This window comes from Channa argus, chromosome 1, assembly GCF_033026475.1.
Source record: "Channa argus isolate prfri chromosome 1, Channa argus male v1.0, whole genome shotgun sequence".
NCBI classification, from domain to species: domain Eukaryota; kingdom Metazoa; phylum Chordata; class Actinopteri; order Anabantiformes; family Channidae; genus Channa; species Channa argus.
Genome location: NC_090197.1, coordinates 18,126,672 through 18,150,437, shown reverse-complemented (window position 1 = coordinate 18,150,437; position 23,766 = coordinate 18,126,672). Strand labels below are relative to the sequence as shown.

The 23,766-nt window shown below is 37.2% G+C and overlaps 1 protein-coding gene across 2 annotated transcripts; it reads right to left on the bottom strand.

Moving 5' to 3' along the window:
- Positions 1-54: 54 nt before the first annotated feature.
- Positions 55-20,813, bottom strand: ago2 (argonaute RISC catalytic component 2). 2 transcript variants are annotated; one of them, XM_067503998.1, is made up of 20 exons: positions 20,568-20,813; positions 19,265-19,312; positions 18,024-18,204; positions 17,802-17,922; positions 17,525-17,706; positions 16,745-16,881; positions 16,531-16,665; positions 16,111-16,198; positions 15,649-15,796; positions 15,445-15,564; positions 15,052-15,174; positions 14,779-14,912; positions 14,340-14,524; positions 13,850-14,009; positions 13,587-13,677; positions 13,231-13,425; positions 12,978-13,112; positions 12,698-12,799; positions 12,276-12,475; positions 55-12,157 (listed from the first exon to the last, which is right to left on the bottom strand). In XM_067503998.1, exons 1-20 carry the CDS (start codon positions 20,584-20,586, stop codon positions 12,049-12,051), a joined length of 2,613 nt encoding a protein of 870 aa, XP_067360099.1. In that variant the 5' UTR covers positions 20,587-20,813; the 3' UTR covers positions 55-12,048. The 2 variants fall into 2 exon arrangements, with proteins under 2 accessions (XP_067360099.1, XP_067360091.1); XM_067503990.1 differs by having other exon boundaries at positions 18,024-18,222; positions 19,268-19,312.
- Positions 20,814-23,766: the final 2,953 nt, after the last annotated feature.

The following is a 23,766-nucleotide window of genomic DNA, read 5'->3' as shown; positions in this document are numbered from 1 at the left end:
ATATATCAAGTTATGCAACAACATAAACAGAAAAGTCACAACATGACTGTAAAACATTTTTTAGACATTTTTTATTAATTAACGCAACTTACAGTCAAGCCAAAGAGTGAACTATATTAAGTGATACATATTCACATTATGTCCTAACACGGTTTACAGCATATCTTGTGTCCTGTAAGCATAATTGTTAACAAAAATAAGGAAATGTAAGATTTTAAGAAATTAAAAGCTTACACCTTTACTACATCAACAACAACAACATCAACAACAAACAACAACAAGGAGCTTAGCAGTGGATGTTCAAATTCATTCAGCAACATAAAGACCCTCACCAGAACAGGAATGACAGCAAATTCAGTTTTGGCATGTTGTGGTTAAAATAAGAGAAAAAGAGAGAGAGAGAGAGGCTAAACAACTCATACGTGAGCTCAAAATGACACAAATTAAGGGAGGTTTGAATTCACAGAGCTGTGCAGGGCTGCCTTTTCCAAAAGACTTTGGTCACTTCTCTATCATGGCTTATAATGAAAAAGGGCACAAGGTATTAAATGGGTGGGGGGGCGTTAGAAAATCAAACGTTTTGCAGTCAACTACAACTCCAGGACAGCCCCTACATTCAAAGGAGGTAGATAACATAGCAATGACACAACACAAACTTAAATATTTGTCTGAACAGGAGTCGAGCTCTCCGTCAAGTCTAAAACTGTAGTGCATGATTTGTTTAACTTTTAAGGCCCAACTTTAACCTATGGAGCCACCAAAGGGTAACAGTGGCGGTAATTAAAAAAATATTTTATGTTGTTTTGCCTTGCAATCATTTTGCTTTCCTTTGTAGTATTCTATTGATTCCATCTGATGTACAGAGATACCTAACCTCCAGTCTATGTAGTTATAGGCTACTATACTTCCAGTGTGAGGAAACACTGTAGATAGGCCCAAAACAAAGGGGAGACATGATGACACATATCGAGAGGCCATTATTGCTCTTTGATTCTTTTCAATGTGTGGTGCCATGATCAGCAGCAGTCAACTACTTAATGCATAGCACATCACAGTACAGGTTATATCAGAGAGAACACAAAAATTACGACAAGGAAATGCTTTTGAATTTTATTTTAAAAAATTCCCAATGTGACCCTCCGGGGGATCCATAGGAACCTCACATAGAAATCTAAGGCTATTTTAAGACAAAGGTGTGGCGGGAGTTGGGAAAGGGACACAGGAAGCAGATATAGCCCTTTTCTGGCAATACCTGAGTAAGCAGTCGTGTTACACCAAAGAGCTTTGCAGGATGTCTGGCGAATGTCAACTAAACCCAATATTTTTGGCTACACAAACATAGAATATGTTTAAAAACACACACACACACACGCACACACGAAAATCACCAGAACATGATGTTGCTACAGCTCAGAAATATTCAGACAAGATTACTTTTGTGTTGACGTTGCATAAATGAGACATCATTACTGTGTAACATGCTCCTTTGTTACAACAGAACTTAGACTAAGTTGTGGTGGTGGCATTTGCACAGACTGTAGTGACATTCAAACCTCCCAAAAAGGGGAAACTTAAAACTTTTATTGGACAATATGAAGTACACTAAAGAAAAAAAAATTCAATGCAGCATATATCAGGCTTATGAGGTACTTCATTTATATATAGATATATCAACCTTTTTAGAAAAGCTCTTCAAAGTCTTACTTTTCCTTAAAGTTCCTATTGATAAAATACCTCGTCAGTTATTTTTTAACTTTCTGCCCAACTTTGTGAGGGCAAATTTTTTTTAACTGCTTTGAAAGTGCAAACACAAATACTGATCATTCTATGCAGCATCTACACACAACTTTGCATGATTATTTAAATGGAAATAATGTTTTTTTTATGTGGTGCTTCAGATTTTGTCAACCTTTATGTTAAAAAGGACTCATAAACCCAGTTCTGGTGCTGATGGAGAATAGAGATCTGACAAAAGGCACAAATAAAACAACTACCAACACACTGGATGCTTTCAATTCGGACCAACTGACAATCTGTAGTTAACTGCCACACATCCTCATTTGTACCTTTCGTTGAAACGTACAATGATTTGATACATTGTGAAGTAAATTCAAATGTGTACTTTCCCTTTGTAAATTGTCTCATGCAAAACTACATCTTAAATGCTTAGCAAAAATGGTACTGAGCCTGACTAATTATAGGAAAAGCAGAAATGAGCTAAGAAAGAGACAGGGGTATTCTCCCCGACTTTATTGCAGTACTGGGTTAAAACGGCAAAGAAATGTAGGCATTTGAGCATGTGGAGTGGCTCTATCCAGTATGAAACCTAAATATTTCAACATTCGGATCAAACGAAAACAAAAGGCTGGTTCCATCAGTAAATCTACTAATTTAATGATCTGCTAACTAAAAGTCAAAAATTTGCTTTGACCTATGTAAAGATGTACAAGAAAAAAAAAGTAACATTATTGCTGTACATACATCTGTCCAAAATACATTGTTCCTAAATTAATCAAAATTTAGCTGGAATATCAACACACTGTCAGAGTGAATAGTATTTACAATGGCACATTTTTTGATATACGATCCAGTCATGACAACAGTTCATTTCATCACATAAATATGTCCTAGATTGTGCTGGGTTGTTTTTAATTCATTGTCTTTTGAAAAATAAAGGACTCACATGAAACAATGAGACTCCCAATTATAAAAATTTGGTCCCCTAAAATGTAGCCAACTAAAGCAACCACCAGTCATACATAATCACTTGGTTTTCCATTTATTAAGGTTCAAGAAATTATCAGTGCTCTCAAACAATATTGGCTTGTAATGGTTTGGTCACTACAATTTGTGATATATATATTTTTTTGCCATTATTATAAATTAGGGCTAATACTAGCTAGCACCTGACACTGCTCTGAGGTAGTTTTTTCAAAGGTGGTAAATAAAAAGCCAAGTCATTCTGAAGACTAGAAATGCAAAACACAACAATACCCACAAGTCTTGCATGATTGGAAACACATAGATAAGCTGGATGGTATTGGTATGGTTTGGTTTAGTTTGATGAAGCTTGGTAACAGTTAATCTGCATCCATAATCAGATTTACTACACCCCCCAAACATAACCCCCAAATGTCGTGTGGCATCCTGGCTGAGTCATGGCTACCAGGCATTTTGTCTGCTCCCCATTCTTGATGGATCTTGAGCCTTCTGTTTTTTGTTCTGTTTTTCTCAGATAATGATGCATCCCCAAAGCTTGACATTTCTGCATACAGTGATTAAAACTAATTCAGCCACTAAAAATGTTGTGACCACAATTTGCTGATGCAGGTGTTTGGCCATGCACCAAAAAATATCAGAAAATTTAAAACTTTAACCTGATGTTTATGCAAATTAAAGGGTCATCCAAATTATTAGGACGAACTGTCTGAGAATCATTTGCCAAAATGGTGGCGGTTAAGGAATAGTCACTTTAAACTCAACCTCACACGACTCCAACAGTTCTAGCCATTCAAGTAGTAGGAGGGCAACTTAAATACTTTATCAGCTGACAATGAGTGCGTTTACATGGACTTAAGTAACCAGGTTACAGTTGGCTTTCTTGGGAAAACTGATTTCTTAAGTGTCATGTAAATAGGAAAGCTGGTTTCTGAAATCAGGGTCGGACATTACGGAAACCTGGTTTCCCCAAGTAGAGAATGCCAATTACTCTGCCATGTATACACGTAACCAGGTTTCTAATCAGCTTTCTCTAACTGCGCTTGAGTATAACAAAAGGCTGCAGACAATCTGAGTGAAGTTGAGTGAAGGAATGAATAAAAGGAGACATTGTTAACAGATTACCGGCTCATTTTTAAAACAAAGTAGGCTTAAGGTGTGACAGAAACACAGTTTAAATAAAAAAAGTGTCTCGTAGATGTCTAAATAAATTACTTTTAACTATGGACTTTTAAAATTCATACAGTTGTGGTTCAGCAGCATGTGTCTTTCCTTTTCTTCCATCTCTCCTTGCGCTGTCACTCTGCAGTGACACAAACACAGACACGCAAAAAGCAGCATTTTCCGTCACCATACAGTTAAAATCTGTGCGCCAATGTTCCAAAAGAAGCCAAAGATGAAGGAGAAATCGGGTTACTCTTCTGCTGCATGTATATGCGGATTTCCCATAGCCAAGTTATTTAAGTGCAGGTAAACACAGTTCCCCAATTACCCGAGAAAGCTGATTGGTCTGAGTAACTCAGTTACTTAAGTGCATGTAAACGCAGTCAATGCCATTTGTAAAGCCATGCAGATTGTGTGGCTAAGAATGTCAGCAAAGCAATTTAAAACAATGGAACCAGTTACCCTAAAACTTAAAATCCTTAAGGTCCAGGGCTTCGCTGAATTTGCAACACAAAGGAACTAAAACACAAAGTATCTAGCTGCATATAGTGGACATGAGAGGTAACTGCTCTTTCCACAGTTCTACCAGTAGCCTAAATAAAATGGTACTCAATACTTAAAAACAAGGGGTGGGCAACACAGTGATATAGATGACTGTTGTAAAAAAGTATATGAGAAAGATAATAAACTAATGAGTCATTTATAATCAAGAAATGTATCTGTTGTGCATCTGGGTCAAATTAGTCCAGAGTGCCTGAGTAACGTAGCTGACACAAGTAGGGGAGAATCAAGGGTGGCTTTTGCACACGCACACTTAAATATAGTCAGATGCTCACACAAATGAATAAACTGTCACAAACACATATGACAAACCTATTAGAGTGCTGTTCCAGACACCGAAGTTGGTATTTGCTAAAAATCATAAGTTGGTTACAATCTGTCGCCGTGTGCAGAACATTCGGACAGCAGCTTCTCATTTTAAGACAGTAACTGCTGCATTTACAGGTTAAAATGAATATCAGTGGATGCCAAATATTGTTTGTAAAGGAAGATTTGAAGATAACTTTAATATATGTAATCTAGCATGAAGGATTGCCAAAGCTAGAATATAATTGAATATCCTTTTCATTAGCCTGACAAATATCCAATTCCATCCACCTATTCGCATCAGGTACCAGCCACACAGCACTGCGATCAGCTGCCCATCCTCCGGTATAACGGTCGTGATCAGAATGTGTTTCTAATTGAGTGCGAATTGAGTCAGTGTAATGACTTATCAGAATAATTTCCACTATCGAGTTTTTGTATGAGATTGGCTTATTATTGTGTAAGAAACCTAATATGTGGTTGATAAATATCTATAAAATACGTGAAATGTGGTGCTTGAAAATTGAAAAGTCTTTTTTTCTGCATAATTATGACATGCACTTTAAGATATTAGATATTAGATATTCAACCAAGTCATATAACTAGATATAGGAAATCCCATACACAAATGTGACAAAATATACACTTGTGAATTTACTAACTCAAAAGGTAAATAATCCAGAATTACAATTATTTGTGTACTACAAAAGTATGTGATGCTCTAATTAATTTGAAGAATAAATTAACCTTTTACATTCTCACTCACAACATATGGAACGAGGCATGTAAACAATGACGCAGACGATGCTGCAGTTGTATAAATTAATGTGTTCGTACACAGCCAGTGTAACTAAGTTCTAATAGTCCAGCAGGTCACAAAGAACCCAGGGTTACATGAGGAATTAAAGGCTTCATTTGCTGTGGTTAAATTCAGGGTTCATAGTTTCACTATTCAGTCCAATACTGAACAAAAATAGTGCCTGCCAGAGCTGCAGGGAGGAAGCCACTACCTCTACAACAACAGCACTGCTGACCATCCACATTTTGGCCATGTGGATGAACTTGAAAGCTATTGAAACAATGTTCTAGGAAGGGCTAAGGCCAAGGTAGAACTTTTTGGTTTGAAAAAAGGGTTGTTTATGACAAACTCTAGATCAAACACAAGACACCCCTAAACATGAAAGTCATTCTACCCATTTTACCCACATACTTAAAATGTCTTGGCGTGGCTGTATCAAAGTCCAGACCTTAATCCTATCAAAACTCTGTGGAATGACTGGAAGCTGATTCATGAAGTTCATTCAATGTGTATTTTTGTCTGCAGGTCTTAGGACTGAAATGGAAATATGATTAAATTTGAGGTCACACTTATGCAGAAATATGCAAAATTCTCAAGGGTTTACAAATGTCTCGTATAATACACACCACTGTGTATTGTCTGACATAATTCAGTAAAAGGTTGTGAAATCAGCTTGTTTACAGCAACAGTAAACAATTGTAACAACTAAGTCAGTGACAAGAACCTGCATCATACTGATGAGTTAACCATCAGTGCCCTTGCAGTTATTCACAATACAAACAATGAGTTAACGTCCTGCTGCAACGCACCATAGGTTAAGTTAGCTATAAGCAAGTGGATGCTGAACATAATTGTGCCAAAGACCATATTTTTAGCCTGACATTTGTGTTGTTTGTGGCTGAGTCAAATCAGGACCTGAAACTTATTTGGAACAAGTAGCTCCTACATCCTTAAGGTCTAACGAGTTCCAAACATGTTTCTTTCCTTCTTAATTGTCAATGTGTATATTGATATTTTATTGTTTGATAAATATAATAATTTTGGCCACATAGCTGAGCCCTAATTTAGAGTTGCAGCTAAAAATATCAATACAAGCAATATAATAAAAGACTGACCTTCAAGGAAAAAGTGTCGTTTTAGGTTTACCTAAGAACAAGAAAAAGTATGTCTCCTGAACCCAACAGAGTGCCATGTAAATAATGAACTGGCATTATTAAATCTGTCAAAACACAGCTGTGTGGTAATGCAAACACCAAAAGTATGGAGCAGAAGCAACACTAAAACAAAAACCTTGCTATGGCACCATGCTAATAAGTGGGGAAACATTTTACAGGTCAGAATATCAAACTCAGGGCCTGAGCAAAAGCCAAAAAAAGAAAAAGAAAACAAGATCACACCATCTTATATAAATACACACACACACACACACACACACACACACACACACACACACACACACACACACACAGCTCTTATTTTACAGCACCTCACATAAGCACGATGCAAGAACAGAAAAGATAACCACTCTGTGCACCAGTGTGAAACATTTGTCTCTTAAAACTACAGGAGAGAAAACCATCTCAACTGTACACTTGTTGAATTCAGGGTAATTAGTAAAAAGAATATTATATGCTGAGGCAATATTTAAACCAATGGATCATTTGAAAAAAAAAAAGATAATACTTTCTTCAGTTGGTAAAGGCTATAAATAAGAGAAATACACCTAAAAGAAAAATCTGTACAGAACAGTCTGTACAGAAGCAAATCAGAATAAATGTACTGAATGAATAGCCTATACTATATTTGAAACCACATATTCCATGTACATTCAGTGAGATTATTTGGAAATAGGAAAATAGGTTCTATAGGTACAAGGGGTTTCTTTATATCAGCAATAGTTTCTCTACAAGAGATGGATGGGAGGAAAGAGGAAAGACAATAATATACAGATAGCAATGGTTTGGAATACGCTGATATATAGGTTGCTGCTTCACTAAAAAGGTTCTTTTTAATTCCAAGACCATTCCAAAGCCAGTTAAGAGGCTGATCGTTACACTTGAGCACTTATATCTCAGCTTCTCTTAACCCATAATTTAAACATACCTACTAAATTACAAAAACTGTTATAACAGTAAAATTAGCTGATTAAATTAGCTTATGACATGCCATTTCTTTGAAAATTCAGCCATGTCTAGAATCTGCTCTGTCCCAAGTTTTGGCCACTCTGAAAGAAAACGGAAAAATAGTCAGAGTTCTACATCTAATTTCTGAGAAAGTCTCTAGTATGGTTATTTGGGTTCCTGCTGCAGATATTTTGAATGCCTTACTAAGCAACATGGGGCACCATATAAACGTGTGAAGTAGTGCCACATTCATCTACGCAGGTGCAACCTTTAGTATATTTCATACACATTGTTAATGTGGCTCACCATGATATGTTTATATGTAGTCTGTGGCAGTGTCACAATGAGGCCTTATGTGTATGATATTTTTCCATGCACACTGCAGTCTCAAACGAGAACTGTGTAATGTAAAACCTTAATGCTCATGTTCTCCTCTCACAAAACTTTGGCATCTTGTCCTAAACAGGCAGAGTGATCACAGAAACTTTACTGTCCACAGCTAATGGGCTCTTCAACACTTATCAGTTTGTTTTGCATAAAGCACCTTTCTCCCACGTCATTGTACAAGAGAAAACCACGCACGCAACTACTCTTTCATTAACATTTAAAAGGCATCTGAATGTTTCTGAAAGACAACACACTAAATGCTGGTTGACTAGGTAGAATATCTTGCTATCAGCACACATGGCTATGAGAATGATGAGTGCACATACTGAAGGTCTCAGGGCTGTCCTCTGTGCAGCTTTTAAAAAAATAAATAAATCCACTGCTCCTTCTCAAACAAACAAACAAAAAAAAAAGATGCTGCCATTCTGCCATCTGATACATACTCTAATGCTGCAACACCATCAAAGCCCATTCTTGTTTAGTGCAAAAAATAACATTGTCAAATGTTTGAGTTTTAGCTCCATTCTGATCGGGTATTTTAAGGTGCTGGTACAGGTCATGTAAAACACATAGAAGCAGTAACAATAAGTACAAACCCATCTTCTAAAATGACGCTTTTAAGTCCAGAATATTAGTGAGTTACCTTTTAGGGAACCTGCTGTATTGAGCAGAGTTCCTTTTCAACACCTCTCCACACAATACAATAAGCGTCTCCGCGAGGACAACCTTCAAATTAAAACAATGTTTACCTAGGTATCCCTTTAACTGTCAGTCTGCGGGCTGAATAAGTGAGTAATGTTAATGCTTATGCTTGTGGCAATTTCAGTACAGAGCCACCGACAGGCTTCACCCTACCAGTTAAACTAATTTGTTTGATCCCACAGTTCAAACATATTCATGTGGATCTAAACGTGTATTTTTCAGGCTGATCTTCAGACAGGCTGATCTTCTAGTTCAGCTTACAAGACACTTGTATTAGCAGTCTGACTAACAGCACTACCAGGTTATATTTGTTGTTTGTTTACATGTTTCAAGATGAAAAAATGCAATGGTTATGTCTGATCTTTGCTTTATATTTGTTGTTATACTGCTTGGGTAGAAAACCAAGGTGTCAAAAAGTCTCATTTCATTGGTGCATAGAGTTAAAAGAAAAAAAGGGGGGGAAAGTTGTGTGTGAATAAAAGCACACATCGAGAATTTGGTCATACAGCTCAATGCTTAAAACCCCTACAAAGTAAAGGAAAAAACAAAAACAAACACATGTTCTTTCATCAGTTTGGGTTAAACTATGAAAAAACTCAACTACATAAACAGAGAAAGTTTGTTCACCAAAATACACGCCAAGCATTTTAAACCTCTATTAATAAATGACTCAAACAATGCCAATTAGATAGATAGCAGGCGTAATTATACAGAAATGGCCAGAAGTGTGATGTTACCATTACACTTAAACAGGTAACAAGAGGTAGAACACAAGGCCATTTAAATACAATTACACCAGTGTTGCACAATATGGCAGAGCCTCCTTCTTCCATTGAGAAACATGTAGACCAACACAAGTCATACCAATGTCCTGCTATCAAAAGTGCATCCAATTTTTTACATGTTGCGAGACCAGCACCAATAAAAACAATATTGACATCATAACAGTAAATATCAAGTACATGATTTTCAGAATGCCCCACAAACACAGTCAGTCGGATTTCTAGTTTCTTTACAGGTAACAAATTAAAAGAATAACACAGAGGTTGTCAGAGGGAGAGAAAAGATCCTCAAAACGATGAGGCATCTTTTAGTATACAGGTTAAAAGCCTGGTGGACTAGTACGGTGAGGATTTAAGGTGGTATACAGTGAAAACTCCTAGCACCTAGAATCAAGATGTCCTTTTGTGCTTCGTTATCATTGGATTATTAGTCCTGTAAAAGTTTATAATCTTGTTTGGCTAAGAAATATTGTATGTTACAAAGGATGCACACAATTTTCAGGCTATAAAATCTGAAAATTACAAATGACCACATAAATACTTCATACCTTTACAAAGGAATGAAGAGGCTGATAAGCACTAAGTAACGCTACTAAATGCAACATACTATTAAAAAAACAAACAAAAGAAAAACATAAAAAAGCCCTGATTATCTACCTCTATAAATGACCCAAATTATGTGAGACACCCAACTTCTTCTAAATCTCTTTGTTAAAAATTATGCATAGTTAGAAAATATAAACTACTCACCTCCAATCACTATGTGAACATTCACCAGCTTAACTTAGCAGTAAAACTTGGGTGGGATGTTAGTGGACGCAGAATTATTAGTAAGACTTTAACAGTCTTAGAAGGCAAGAAAATATTTGCATTTAAAATCTGTATACAAATAGACTGCCAGTTTTAACTCTGTGTGGGCCAGTCATTAAAAAAAACTTTATGTACTCAGCAGCCTTCAATGAAAGCTTATTCAAAATATACCTTATTACCAACATTACTATATAGTATAAAGACTCACAAAAAGTCATTTGCATAAAACCCAAGCACTGCGCGAAACTTGCTCCCAATTTCTGGAGCAAACGCTATAATTAAAAAGTTTTGAAGGGAATTCCGATCAGTTAAACTCTGAAATGTTGCAGCTTTCACCCCACTGTACCGAATGCCTAGTATCGAGAAGCCACATAAATATCCTGCGCTGACAAAGACACGGCAGAAAACACTAGCCTCCTGCTATATACAATAAAAATAGGAGTAGGGTTAATGTATACAAAAGAAGAAAAACAACTATCACAAACACCTAGAAGTTTTAAACACGAGGCGACCACATGCATATTCATTTCAAAAATCATTGAAATAAAAATTTACTGCAAAGTCAGAAGGGAAACAAATGAAAAAAAAAGAAAAAAGAAAAGCTTTCATTAGTTCCCCTCTGTTATTTTCTAGATTAGGTGTTTTATCAACACGGCTCAGAGTACATTAAGAAGGTGTTCTTATTGGGAACCAGTCCCAGTACACTATTTCCTAACATGGGAATTAGGTTACTGGTGCAACTTTTTCAGACCAGACTAAAAAGTGAGTCAGAGCATGAGAAAAAAAAGGTGTCTTTTACATTTATAACTAAACACTAAAAGACCTTCTTTAAAATTAAAATTGTGATTCAGGGGTTGATAACAAATCTGATGCAAAGAATCCTTTAGCAAGCTGTCACCAGATTTGGCATAAAATTATCATCACTGTCAATTAAGGACAAATACTGAAAGCCCAGCTGACATGGGCCAAAGAATTCATTGAGTTACATAAAAAGTATGACAGAAAAGTGGTCTCAAATGGCACTTTTCATCACATAGTGCTCTATGTGAAAATAAAGGAGAAAGAAGAAATCATACACAACCCTAAAAATATTAAGTACTTTTGTCCTGATTGAAGTACTCATTCTGGTCAGTGCACTTTGCTTTGATTGGCTGACAAATAATGTTTGTCAGAGGAGAAAATAATTAGGCATATTAGCAGTCAATGAAAACCCTCATCTTTTGAGGTCTTGTTCTTCATTCAAGCACGAAGACTCTGACAAAAAAAAAAGAAAAAAAAAAGGGGGGTGACACCTTTTAAATTAAAATAATAATTATCACCCCAAAGTGTGTTACGGCCCACTAGTTTAGAAATGTTAGACTTCTTCAGTGTATGAATGTTACCTTCTCCCCTCAGACTTAGCAACATATTTCCCTATAACAAATACACATTCACACTAATGCAAAACATGTAAATAAAACCCCTTCCAGCTCACTCTCTGTGAAAGAGGGATAATTTTGTATCTTACTGTCTAATAGCTGGTTTGGTTTGTGTGGTTCAGGGGCTGAAGTACAACTGGAGTAACTAACAGGTTTGCAAATTAGGGAGACGGGGTGTGAAACCACCTTGATGCTTTCTAAAGCTGACAGTGAGACAGCAAGGGGTATTGTGTTCCATCAGTGGGGTCTCACCCACGCCAACCTGGGGATGTATGCTCTCAGGCAAAGTACATGGTGCGCAGGGTGTCCTGATGGATCTGAACGGCCTTGGCCAAAGCTTGGTGGTCACGACCATTGCTCTGGCCTGATGTATGACTGCCCTCAGCACTGAAACAGCAAAATAATAAAAAAGGTGCACAAGCATCAACACTGCCCATAATTTGCATAAGCATTTTGTCACATCAGATTTATTGGAATACGTGAATATTGGAAAAGGAGTTCTTACCTGTCATGTTCTTTGTCCACCAGGTGATAGCGGGCACGAAAAGCCACCAAATGGGCATAGTAGGCTGGTGCTGGGATGGAAACAGAGCGGGTGCAGCGCACGTAAGTGTGGCATAGCTGGTAGGTGAGGACCTGGAGTTCATCTGAAGAGAAGTGGTTGTCGTCCCAGAGCACATGGTAGTGAGACGGCCTGCTGGTTCCCTGCAGAGTGTGAAAGCAAATGAAGTGTTGCTTTAAGTCCATAATGAAAAACACTGGTTACACTAAACAGCTTTCATTAGGCTATTAATCAAAGTTGATTTATATTGATAACAAAAAGCAAAAGCATATGACCCTAATTTCTTATTCCCTTTTCTAAAATATTTCAGACACATAAATTCTTAGTTTTAATACAACTGATGGTAATTCACTGATAGCTCTTACCTGAATGCCAGCATGACTACAAAGGTAGAAGTCAAACTCCGATGGATGAGTAATTTTGGTGTCCACTGTGGTGCCTGCAGGAATGTTGCCACTTTTCCCAACCTGAAGAAATGCCAACAAACATTGAAATTCACTTTATGCTAGTGTCATAAAATTACTTATGTCCTATTGTCCATTTGGGAATACTGTGTGAAAGACTAAACCAACACTTGTGCTTTCTGTGAATGCCTTTAGTTTTGGTGCACTTTGGTTTGAACCATATTAATGGCTCAACACTGACCCGCTCATTTCTGTCCATACAGAACAGTCTTGTATGGTGCCTCTTCTGCACAACAACAAATGTGATTCCAGGCTGGTAGTCCTTCTCTAGTTTAATGCAGGCCTCACGGATCGCCAGCAGTTCATGCTGAAGAACCTGCATGTATTTACGTCAAAAGATATCAAAGATGAGCAGGTAAAAAGTTGAAATGATGCACAATACAAAATGAAAATTAACACTAGATTATCTTCCATCACCCAAATATCCCCATCACCTGGTTGAACTGGCCCTCTGAGATGCCGTCCCGATAGTAGATGATCCTTGTGGGCTTGAAGCGAGTGGACTTGTAGAATTGGATAAGAAGCTCTCTCACCATGGTGGCCAGGTCCTGAATGATGTCTTGACGATGCTGCTGCACTCGAACTGTGGCACAGTATCTGCTGGGATGGGCATCCATGCTCCCTACAACCTAAACATGAAAATGAAAAATAATATAGGGTATAGAAATAATAGGTCATAATAGGTCATAATAATAATAAACAGTTGAATGCTCCAGCACAAAATAAACAAACTATAATAATCAAAATGTTTAATGCAATGAATTGTGTTGTGTGCTGTGATGCTACGCACAGCAGCGATTGAAGGCTTTTTTCCATCTCCTGCAGGCGGATGAGTGACATCTGCACCAAGAAAGATCACTGGCTGCTGGAACACCATCGGCCTAACATAAAAATGCAATGCAGACACTGAAAAATAAGTTTGTAAATTTGTAAATATATACTTTCAAAATTGATTAATACTCCAGAGAAAGAGGCTTTGATCCATCTCATGTAGTAGCAGTTGCCATAGTAGTAGAACTACTAGTAATAGCAGTAGGTAGTCTTTCCACTAACCTGCCCTGTGGGAGGAGGATGTTGTTAACACCACCCAGTTTGACATTGATCTTCAGACAAAGGTTGGAGAGCGTCTGAGGTGTTGTCTTTTGAACATTCTTCACCTGCACACACTGTGTGGCCATGCCCAGCACAGTGTCCCCAACCCGTTTCACCTCAGCTACAAGACAAATCATAACAATAAAACAATTATTAAGCAATATCAATCAATTCACAGATGTCTGCATGTATTATACTGATGTTTTGTGCTTTGAGTTCCAGGCCCGGTGCAACATGTCATTTGCACACATGTACACTGATAAGACCACAACCATCTGGGACTGGGAATAATTATTGTTAACAGTCCCAAATAACACTAGTTATCAGTAACTGCAGTCAGTCAGTGTTTGACTTAAAATGAATATACTAAATCTTGCTTACCTCTCAAGGAAGAAAATATCACATTTCCTACTTAATGACAAAAGTACAGACTGATAAATGAAACCCTCACCATAGACAGGCGTCTTCCCTGGTAGAATCACTACAACGAGCTGGAGGCCCTGGTAGGTGTATTTAAGATGTCTGAACATGGGCTCCACACTGTCAGCTCCCTGGGCGTATTTACAGAAGCAAGGTTGACCCTGGATGGGCATCCCTGCATCCCTAGAGATTTTCCTCAACTGATCTGTGAAGGCTCTGAGACAGACGAGGAACTTCAATAGTGCAAAGAGGAGGAAGAACTACATAGAATGAAGCCTGTCCAATATTTAAAACCAGATAATTTCCCACTATACAAGTGAATTTACACTTCAGTTGTGTGAAAATCTTATCACCATTTCAGGTCATATTTATGCTGAGAAAACTGAGAAAATTCAAAAAATTTACAAGCTTTTAAGAGCCACTGCAAATCTGCATTATAGAAAACCACAAGTACTATGTATCTCACTTACTTGAGCAGGAGTTCAGTACACTGTCTCTGTGGTGCAAAGCAGGCGATGGCCCACACTTTGATCTCAATGCCTGTGTGGAACTGCTTGTTCCTCATGTCCCATACTCCCTGGATTGGTGTGGCTATTGCTTTGTTCTGCAAATTGTAAAGACAGAACACAAGATGAAATTGAATCAAAACATTTTAATACCAGTGGAACCCCTGTGACTTACATACAGAAATGTACATCAACTACTGGCCACCATCAATAATCCGAACTGGGTGGTGTACATACCCTGCCTCCATACAGAATGGAAGGTGCTTGTAAGACCCGGCCATTCACGTCAGTCATCTCATCTTTCACCATCATTCCAAATTCCCGAACATATGGGTCAGTGTTAAAGTTGGCACTTCTCATCTAAAATAAAATCCACACAGTAAATATAAGTGTATATTACAACCATCAACTTTAGAGCATTTTGTCACTTCGATCTCATTTAAAAAAAAAAGTTTCAAGCACTAGTCTGATTAGGGAAGCAAGTACTCAAGTATTCTATTTTAACATAGTTTGCTATTGGTTACTGATGAATCTGGAAATATAGCTTTATCTTTGTTTGAAGGGCTTTTAAGGTTTGAGTATTAACTTCTAGAATTTCATTTGGTAAACATTTATCTCATCGTGGCTCACCAATTTACTGATCTCATCCTGACGGTCTGGTGCTGATCGGGCTGTGGCACGGATCATAGTGGAGGTCTGATTGTCTGTCAGTTTTTTGATGCAGCGCTGACCTGCAACTATGTTACACACCTGGAGGGTACACACGACAATTTTAGCTATAAATTAATCATAAATCCCAAAGGCAAATGAGCAAAATACCTTACTGACACTTACCTCTAGAGGTAGGTAGGTATGCTTTTGCTCTTGTCCCACCTGTAGACATGGGAGGTGGGGGTATCGCAGAATAAGCTTGTACTTGTCTTTGAAGTACTGTGCTACTGTGCACTCAATTGTTTGGCCGTTCTCTTGCTGCAGGGGGAACCTGCAGGAATCAATAAATCAAATAATCAGTATATTATTTTTTTTTGCTTTTAGTTTGAAGTGGGAGAATTGGCACATTACTCAAGAGTTTTAAAATTAGCAAACATCATTAAACCAAGTCACTGGGAACAAATATTGTTATGCTTTTAATAATGTGTATCACAATTTATAGGCATTTATAGGTACTAGGATCTTATCCCTTTCTACCAATGTATAAAACAAAGCCATATCTGCATCTTGGTGATTAAGTGCAAATATTTTTTATTCAATTAATAATATATGTTTGTGATGAGCAAAGAATCTGTGCTTTCTTACGTTTGGTGGCTGGCTGGTCTTCTGGTCACGTTGCACACTCTGTACTTTCTCTTCATTTGCCCACAGTGAGTGATCTCCACCTTTAGTCCTTGGTGGAAGGATCACAATAAATGTTTCAAAGTTTTTTATAGGTTTAAAATTCCCCAAATTTAAAAATACACTAAGGCCAATTTTGGATCACTGTGTGACACAAGACCTCTATGACTCAAAATAAATGCACTGTAACAGAAACGTTTTTTGGCAGAAATATTTTGGAAAGAATTGAATGTTGTATCTTCTAAGACTTTAAATCAATCAGATTGATCAATATTTAAATTTGAGTCTATCAAATGCAAACTCCTAATAGCTATCGCTATGTTTTCATCAAGGAAAGAGCTCCATAATCATTACTCCACAAAAAATAAATACAAATTTACCTACCTTTGATTTCCTTTGTAAATTTCACTCGCTGAGAGTCCGTTAAGGGTTTCTGTTGTTCCTCAATGCTTTTGAAATCCAAGACCTCACACATAAACTCAATTACAGGTTGGGCTTTGTAGAAAGCAGTGGCAGAAACTGCAAACAAAATAAGACATTAGAATCATAGAAACCCTTTATTTCAAACAATGTTTTGCAAAAGCAGCAAGAAAATTACCATCGATGTTTAGCATCATTTTCCAGAGGGATGGCCTGACAGACTGGTGGAAGCCAAACCATACTTCTCTGCCACCACCAAGGGGGTTTGAGCATCCTTCTGAAGGAGTAAAGAAAGAGCGGCCCACTGGGGTATACCTGCAACAAAAAGTCATGAGTCATAAAACCTGATTAACTTTCAGAGAAACAGATGCTAATCAATGATCTGTTAACACAGCTAATAAAAATATAAATTGTGAAACAATTAAATAAAAATTTGACAAATAATTTTAGTTTGAGTCATGGACTGTAGCAGTTTTATGGTGAACAAAGACCAAAACATTTAGCAAAACCAAATACCTATTTAATGTATGTTTAATATGCTCAGAAAATTAAATAATGATAAGTGAAAAGGTCACGTAACATGTTTCCTTTATGCTATGTTTATTCTTTTTGGTTGTACAAGAATTTGGAAGAGATTTTTATTTACTGTTTTTTAAAATGTACTTGCACTACATGTATCACATGTAATTGCACTACTTGTGACTCTGTGGATCTGCACCTTGCTGCGTGTTGTGTAATAATAATAATAATAATAATATTACTCTCAGTGTATTCTGTCCATCTGACCTGTTGCTTCTGAACTAGCTGTCTGCTGTAGATGGTCATTTGAAAACTAAAAGATTAAAAACAGACCACGAATTTATGCTAATTTTTTTATGACAATTGTGACATAAACAATGAGCTATAAAGAAAAGCTATTATCCACATAGGAAGCCATATTCAACAATTATTAACCCACCTCATTGAGGGCAAATGTCTCATGACCACATCCAAGGCCTGGATGGTCTCAAAGGGGACACTGGGTAAACGTCCTGACAGTGCCTCATGCAAAGCTTGCAGGCTAACGCAGGACACCCACTTAATGGATACTTTAAAGCTGCGGTCCTTGCCTTCACCAGGAATGGTCACCTCGAGCTCCACCTGTTTATTAGATTAAAGAGTGCAACGGGAAATCCTGTGAAAAGTTTACAAAACCAACTATTTAATTGTTGAATGTTGTCCTGTAAAATACATACCTTGTCTCTGCCAATGGGCAAGGGCATGGCAGTGTAGAGATTCTTCCTCCCATCATACACTGGTTTTCGATCACCAAAGATCTGTGTTTTAAAGTGTTGGACCATGTGCTCCACAATTTCCCTGAGGACAAAATCATACAAAATATTACATTGCCCAGTACATTCCAACCCCTGATCTATCATATGCTAGGGGCTGCTGATGAAGTATACACATAATCATACCGATTGACCCTCCTTGGGCATTTCTCAGGCTTGATGTCAATGTCATAATGATAGACCTCCAGCTTCGGAATTTCCATCTCAAAAAAGTTGGCTTGGAGCTTGATTGTCCTGCCCATGGTGCCAAAGTCTGGCCGAGATGGTGGCTTGAACACATATTCTGGTTGCGGGGAAGATGGAGGGTCTAAAACATCCGGATCAGTTAAAGGAAAGTGACAAAGAGCATAATAAAGAACACCGTTTACAGCCACAGGGAATTTTCAGAAATATTAAAAGGCCCATTTAGTATCATTCTGACCACATTAGTAAGACGTAACATCAGATTAGCAATTGGACAAAATAAATTACAAATTAAAAAATGTGTTTCCCAAATTATCATAATGGGAAAAAGTTTGTTTTAATCCTGACCAAACAATAAGTGTTAACCATTTCACAGTCACAAAACCTAATGAATCCAAATGAGTGAGAAGTTCAGGAACCCACACAGTGGGTTGTTTTCTGAATATATTTAAGGAAAGATTAGTCATGCAGCTGCATAATCAACTATACTAAGTTTTACTATGTTTTAAAATATTAAGGGGGAATGAGCCAAGTAATCACCACTGAGTTTACAGATTTTTTTTGGTTTCCAGCTTGGGGACCCACTTGATCCGTTATATACATTTCCAGGTTTATGTCTTCTAGTGAATACTGAGCTTGTGAGTTGGCTTGAAAAACTAAAACTGCCAGTTATTGATTAGCTATTTGAGTATTTGAATTTTTCCAGCACTTTCCATTCCATTCTGTTCCTCTAACATTCAGCAACATGTTTTTGGGATCTTAGCCATTTCCATTCTAATGAAGATGCAATAATGCTTTTAATCATTAGTGAGCATATTTAACCAAGCAGCTCCACATCTGCAGTTTCAGATATTGCAGTCAGACTTGTAGAGCACTCCCTCCATTTCACTATGCAGGGCGTTATCTTTATGCTGCAGCTCAGTTCATTAAAACAGATACACCCTTAAACCTACTAACGTTAAGTGGGTATCAGTAGTGGCCTTTACTTTGCCCAAGCGTAGTATTCTCTATAGTATCTTACCTATTGAGAGAATTTCATTTATCAGCCAAAAGGGTAAATTGCATTTCATCAATATAGACTGTAATGCTTCCAACGATGTAATAAGAATATAATGTGGCCACTTAAACTGATTCCAACATTGACCAAATATAAGACTTAAAGCACAAATATGAGAAAAGCTTACCAGAGCTTATTGACCCGGAGGAACGGGGTCCCTCAATCATCTCAGCAGCTAAAGAGGGCAAAAATGGCTTGTTATACATGCTCAATATCCACTTTGACTGAAACAGACTGCCGAGAATAAATATAGAGTGGTCAATACATACATTTGAGTTACTCTACACAGGACAAAAGTATGGATATACTGCTTTGAACGTAGCAAAGTCCAGAATGCTAATCATCATCACTTGTACATTTCCTTTACAAACACTTCACTTCCATCTCTTGGACTTTTATCGCTTCCACAATGGCATCAGCCACAATGATTGACAACTGTTTCAGAACTCTTATCAATATGCATACAGAAGGAATGAAGCAAGCTGGCAATCTTGCTGTGCTGACTCTGCCATTATATTACAATATTATGTTATAGACTATACTGCACATCTATTCATATTTCTATTAGACTATGCCCACAAAAGGATACGTTACATAAATGTAAAAGATGTATCTATAACATAGAAAATAAACTCTAAAACAATGATAAATTGGAAACGTCGGTGTTGTGTTTTGTTACACTGTACAAAGAGCTAATATGTAGTGAAAACTTTCAGCGAACACCAAATGCTACAACGTTGTAATAAAGTCCCCTTGGCTAATGAAAGTCAAGTGGTACGTTTTAACTCAATTACCAAAACTCAAAACTTCACAGGCATACTTTAAATTGTATTGGTCGAATGTCATAAAGTCTGTGATACATTGATGTGGCATCGTTGGGAATTTTAGCTATATCGTGAGCAGCGTTAGTTAAATTTACTTCATTTAGCCCAAGTTGGATTTGTTAGCTAACCATAGCGAAGATGGGTAATGAAATCAGATAGCATGGTCGGCCGCTAAATGTTGTTTTAACTTTGTATTCAATATTCCACTGCAAGACACTTAAAATATAAATACGTGTTTGTTCTCCTGTGGTTTATTAAAGAAATACACGACAACTAATTCCACTTAATGAATTTAAATTAGGAGGCTAACTAACAACAAGTTCGGGAAACGAGGTGTCGCTGAAGCTAACTTGGCTAACAGCAGTTTGTTGTTGTTGCACGCTAAGCTAAGCTTGTCTCTACTACTAATGCATCAAGTTAAATCAGAAGCGAGACGTTTTTAAATCAAATGTGTTTGATGTGTTTGTATCTAGCTACCTGAAACAGTAAGAAGTCTTTGTTTAAGTCAGACTTGGCTTCAAATAATATACAAAACGCTGCATCTAGTGTGTTGGATTTTGCTAGTTGCATCTCTTAGCCGTTGCTAACGTTAGCCGCACCACTTACCTCCAGCAGAGGAATACATTTTGTCGACTTTTTATGCGTGTGTCGTGGACGTACTGATACTCCACTTTATTTTGGTTAAATTCCACTCAGAATCATATGTATTCGAAAAGTGTTAATATATGAAGGATCGAGGCTTGAAGCACAGTTTTGAACTAAAGATATTTAGTTAACCAAGTGATAAACATTTGTAGCCTCTCATCCTCGACACAACCCCATCCCCCCAACACACAAAACGGGAGCCGAGAGAAAAGATAGCACACTAAAGAACCATGTACAGCGAGAGTATTATCTCTCTCCTACTTCCGTCTTTGCTCACTTCACTCTATCCAACCAATAGTGTATATTTTTATTTTAATTGTATTTCTATTTGAAAACACATAGCCTTGTGACACATTACACATATTGTATCTGTTAAACGGTGCTGTAATTTAAACTCTTCCACAGACGCTAAACGCTGTTATTTCGTTCTAATAAGTGGCACAGATTGACGCTATAACGAAATGACAGGGGGAACTATCTTGCTGACTTAACTTTTAAGTGAGGTCATACGCACACTGCGCGCCTTCAGCCGCTTGACCCGAATTCAAATCGAATAGCTAAAGCAGTTTTTCTTAGGAAATGATTATGGCACTGTGGAATATTATCCACAGCGCCATTATTATGGAATATTATCTTATTCTTAAAGTTATAAAACTGCAAACGTTGCAAATTCTTTTATCTGTAAACAATTTGTAAACTTGTAAATTATAGAAAATTTGGTTTCCAAATATTTTACAAAATGTCATTCCACTAACTATCCTGGTTTAGTTGTATGAATTCTAAAAACTAGTCAATGAGCAAGGGACCACAGAAAAAGTCTGAGTACCTGTGTGTGGGGAGTAACATTGTTTCCAAGGTATCAAAGAAGGTAAGCCAACCAAGCATAGCAATAGCAAGGCATCTTTTCAAGTTACGTTTTTATGAAAAAATAATAAAAATGTTTGCAGAAGGTGCAAAAAAATTGGAGTAGTTTTGTTTTTTGTTTTCTTCAAATAGTAAAGACAGTAACACTAGATTTAATTTCCGACAGGTATTATATCATATCTATCAAAACAGAAGATTAGGCTTATTGCAAATAAAGTTGTGGTCTAAATTATTCAACACCCATTGCGAAATAGGTGTATTAGCAAAATTCACAAACTTTTAGCTGTTTGCAATGAACACATCAAACGACAATGTTTTAAATAGCTCAATACGACTACACAACACAACTGGTTTCTCTAAAGTCAACACAAAATGCAACTTTCAGAGACTACTGCTGTGTCTAAATCATTCAACCCCATCATGACAAGCATCTTCTACTTAGTAGAGCTGTTATGACCTGGTAGAAATGTGATGCAAAGCCAGACATCAGCTTCTGGCAGCATTCTTGGGTTTTTGTGCTACAACTTCTTTCTTCAAATCCCACCAGAGACTTTCTACTGGGTTCAAGTCAGGTGACTATAATGGCCACTCTGGAATCTTCCAGGACTTGGTCTGTAACCAAGCCTTGGTGGACTTAAAGGTTGCTTGGGATCATTGCCCTCTTAGAATGTCCAATGACGTCCAAGCTTCAGCTTCCTCACAGACAGCATGATTTTTTTCTCCTAGGATGTCATGATACTTAAATAAAAATCCATCTTGCCTTTATATATGCTGCAGGTTTCCAGTGCCAGGGGAAGCAAAGCAGCTCCAGACCATCATCAAGCTACCACCATGCTTACTGTATGCACTGTGTTCCTATTGGTATATACTTTATTCTTCTTCCAGTTCCAGTTTTATTACATTGTGACACAAAACAGAATCCTCAAAGGTCTGTGGCTTATTTATATGATTTTGAATATATATTGGAGTCTACTTTTCTTGTGATTTTGGTTCAGTAGTAGTATACATGTTGGAGTTCGGGCATGGAAACGTTAAGAATGATCCTTACTGTGCAAACAAAACTTCGGTGCCTGCAGTCACTCAAACGTTTTTCAGAGACTGCCTACTCAGATATCTGGTTGCAGGACTTGATAGCTTTTTCTGCCAGGTCCAAGTAGTTTGGCCACTGTTACTTTAACTTCAAAATTCCACTCTATAATTCCAACAGTGTCTCTTCTATCTGTAGGCTGTGTTCCCACCCCACAGTCCAAAGACATGCAAGTGAGGTTAACTGGTGACTCTGAATTCCCTGTAGGTGTGAATGGTTGTCTTTTTGTGTATGTCCCTTTGTGTTGGTCCTGAGATACATTTGCAACCTTTCTAGGGTTGGGAAAAGAATAATTTTAAGAATGCAGTGTTCATTAAAAGTACTATCTTGTGGTAACTTTATGGGAACCCCTTCTAACATTGAGCTATTTAAATTGTTCTTGTTAGATTTGTTCATTGTAACTGGCAGAAATTTTGTACTTTTTGATGAACTACCTCATTTTCAACAAGGCCTGAATCACTTTGATCGTATTCGTACAAACTGAATGCAGTTCAAAATTTTGTCTGTGTTTTCCAAGACTTGGCTTTCATATTCTCTGTAATTGTGAGATTGGATAATGGATACAGAGTATTAAATGCTAATGTGTGGTACTGGCAATAGATAATATGGTACAATCTAATTCTGAATGCTGTTTATTAAGTACTGGCTATATCAGTCCTCAAATCTCTTCCTTAGCATCCTCTTGTTTTGTTTATTTTCTTTCTGTATTTTATTAAGTTACAAATCAATTATTGTATGCATTCCACAGGTTTGTAGCATAAAGATAACAATAGGATTATACTTCATAAATTGTGCATTTATCATTCCCTTTTATTTCTCTTTTGCTCATGATTTCCCACAATGTTGGACCAGCTTAAGCTGAGTAAGCACCTCTTCACTTTCCCCTCTGGTCGGCGCTGTTCACCACTGAATGTTTAATACCGGAAGACGGAGCATTGATTTTTCCACACTCTACAGCAGGTTTCAAGATGAGATAAGACAAGATGAATCTTTAATGATCCCTCGGGGGGCAAGTTTGTGAATTTTTGCATTATGTTTCACGTGTTAATTAAAGACCAACTGGCATAGTTTTAAAATAGGTCTACTGTGTATGTGGGAGGGTAACTATTGCTAGTTTTGGAAAATAATATATGCAAGACATTAAACATATATTTGACATGCTAATATTATTCAGGGTATATTTGACATTTAACACTGTTAAAGTAATAT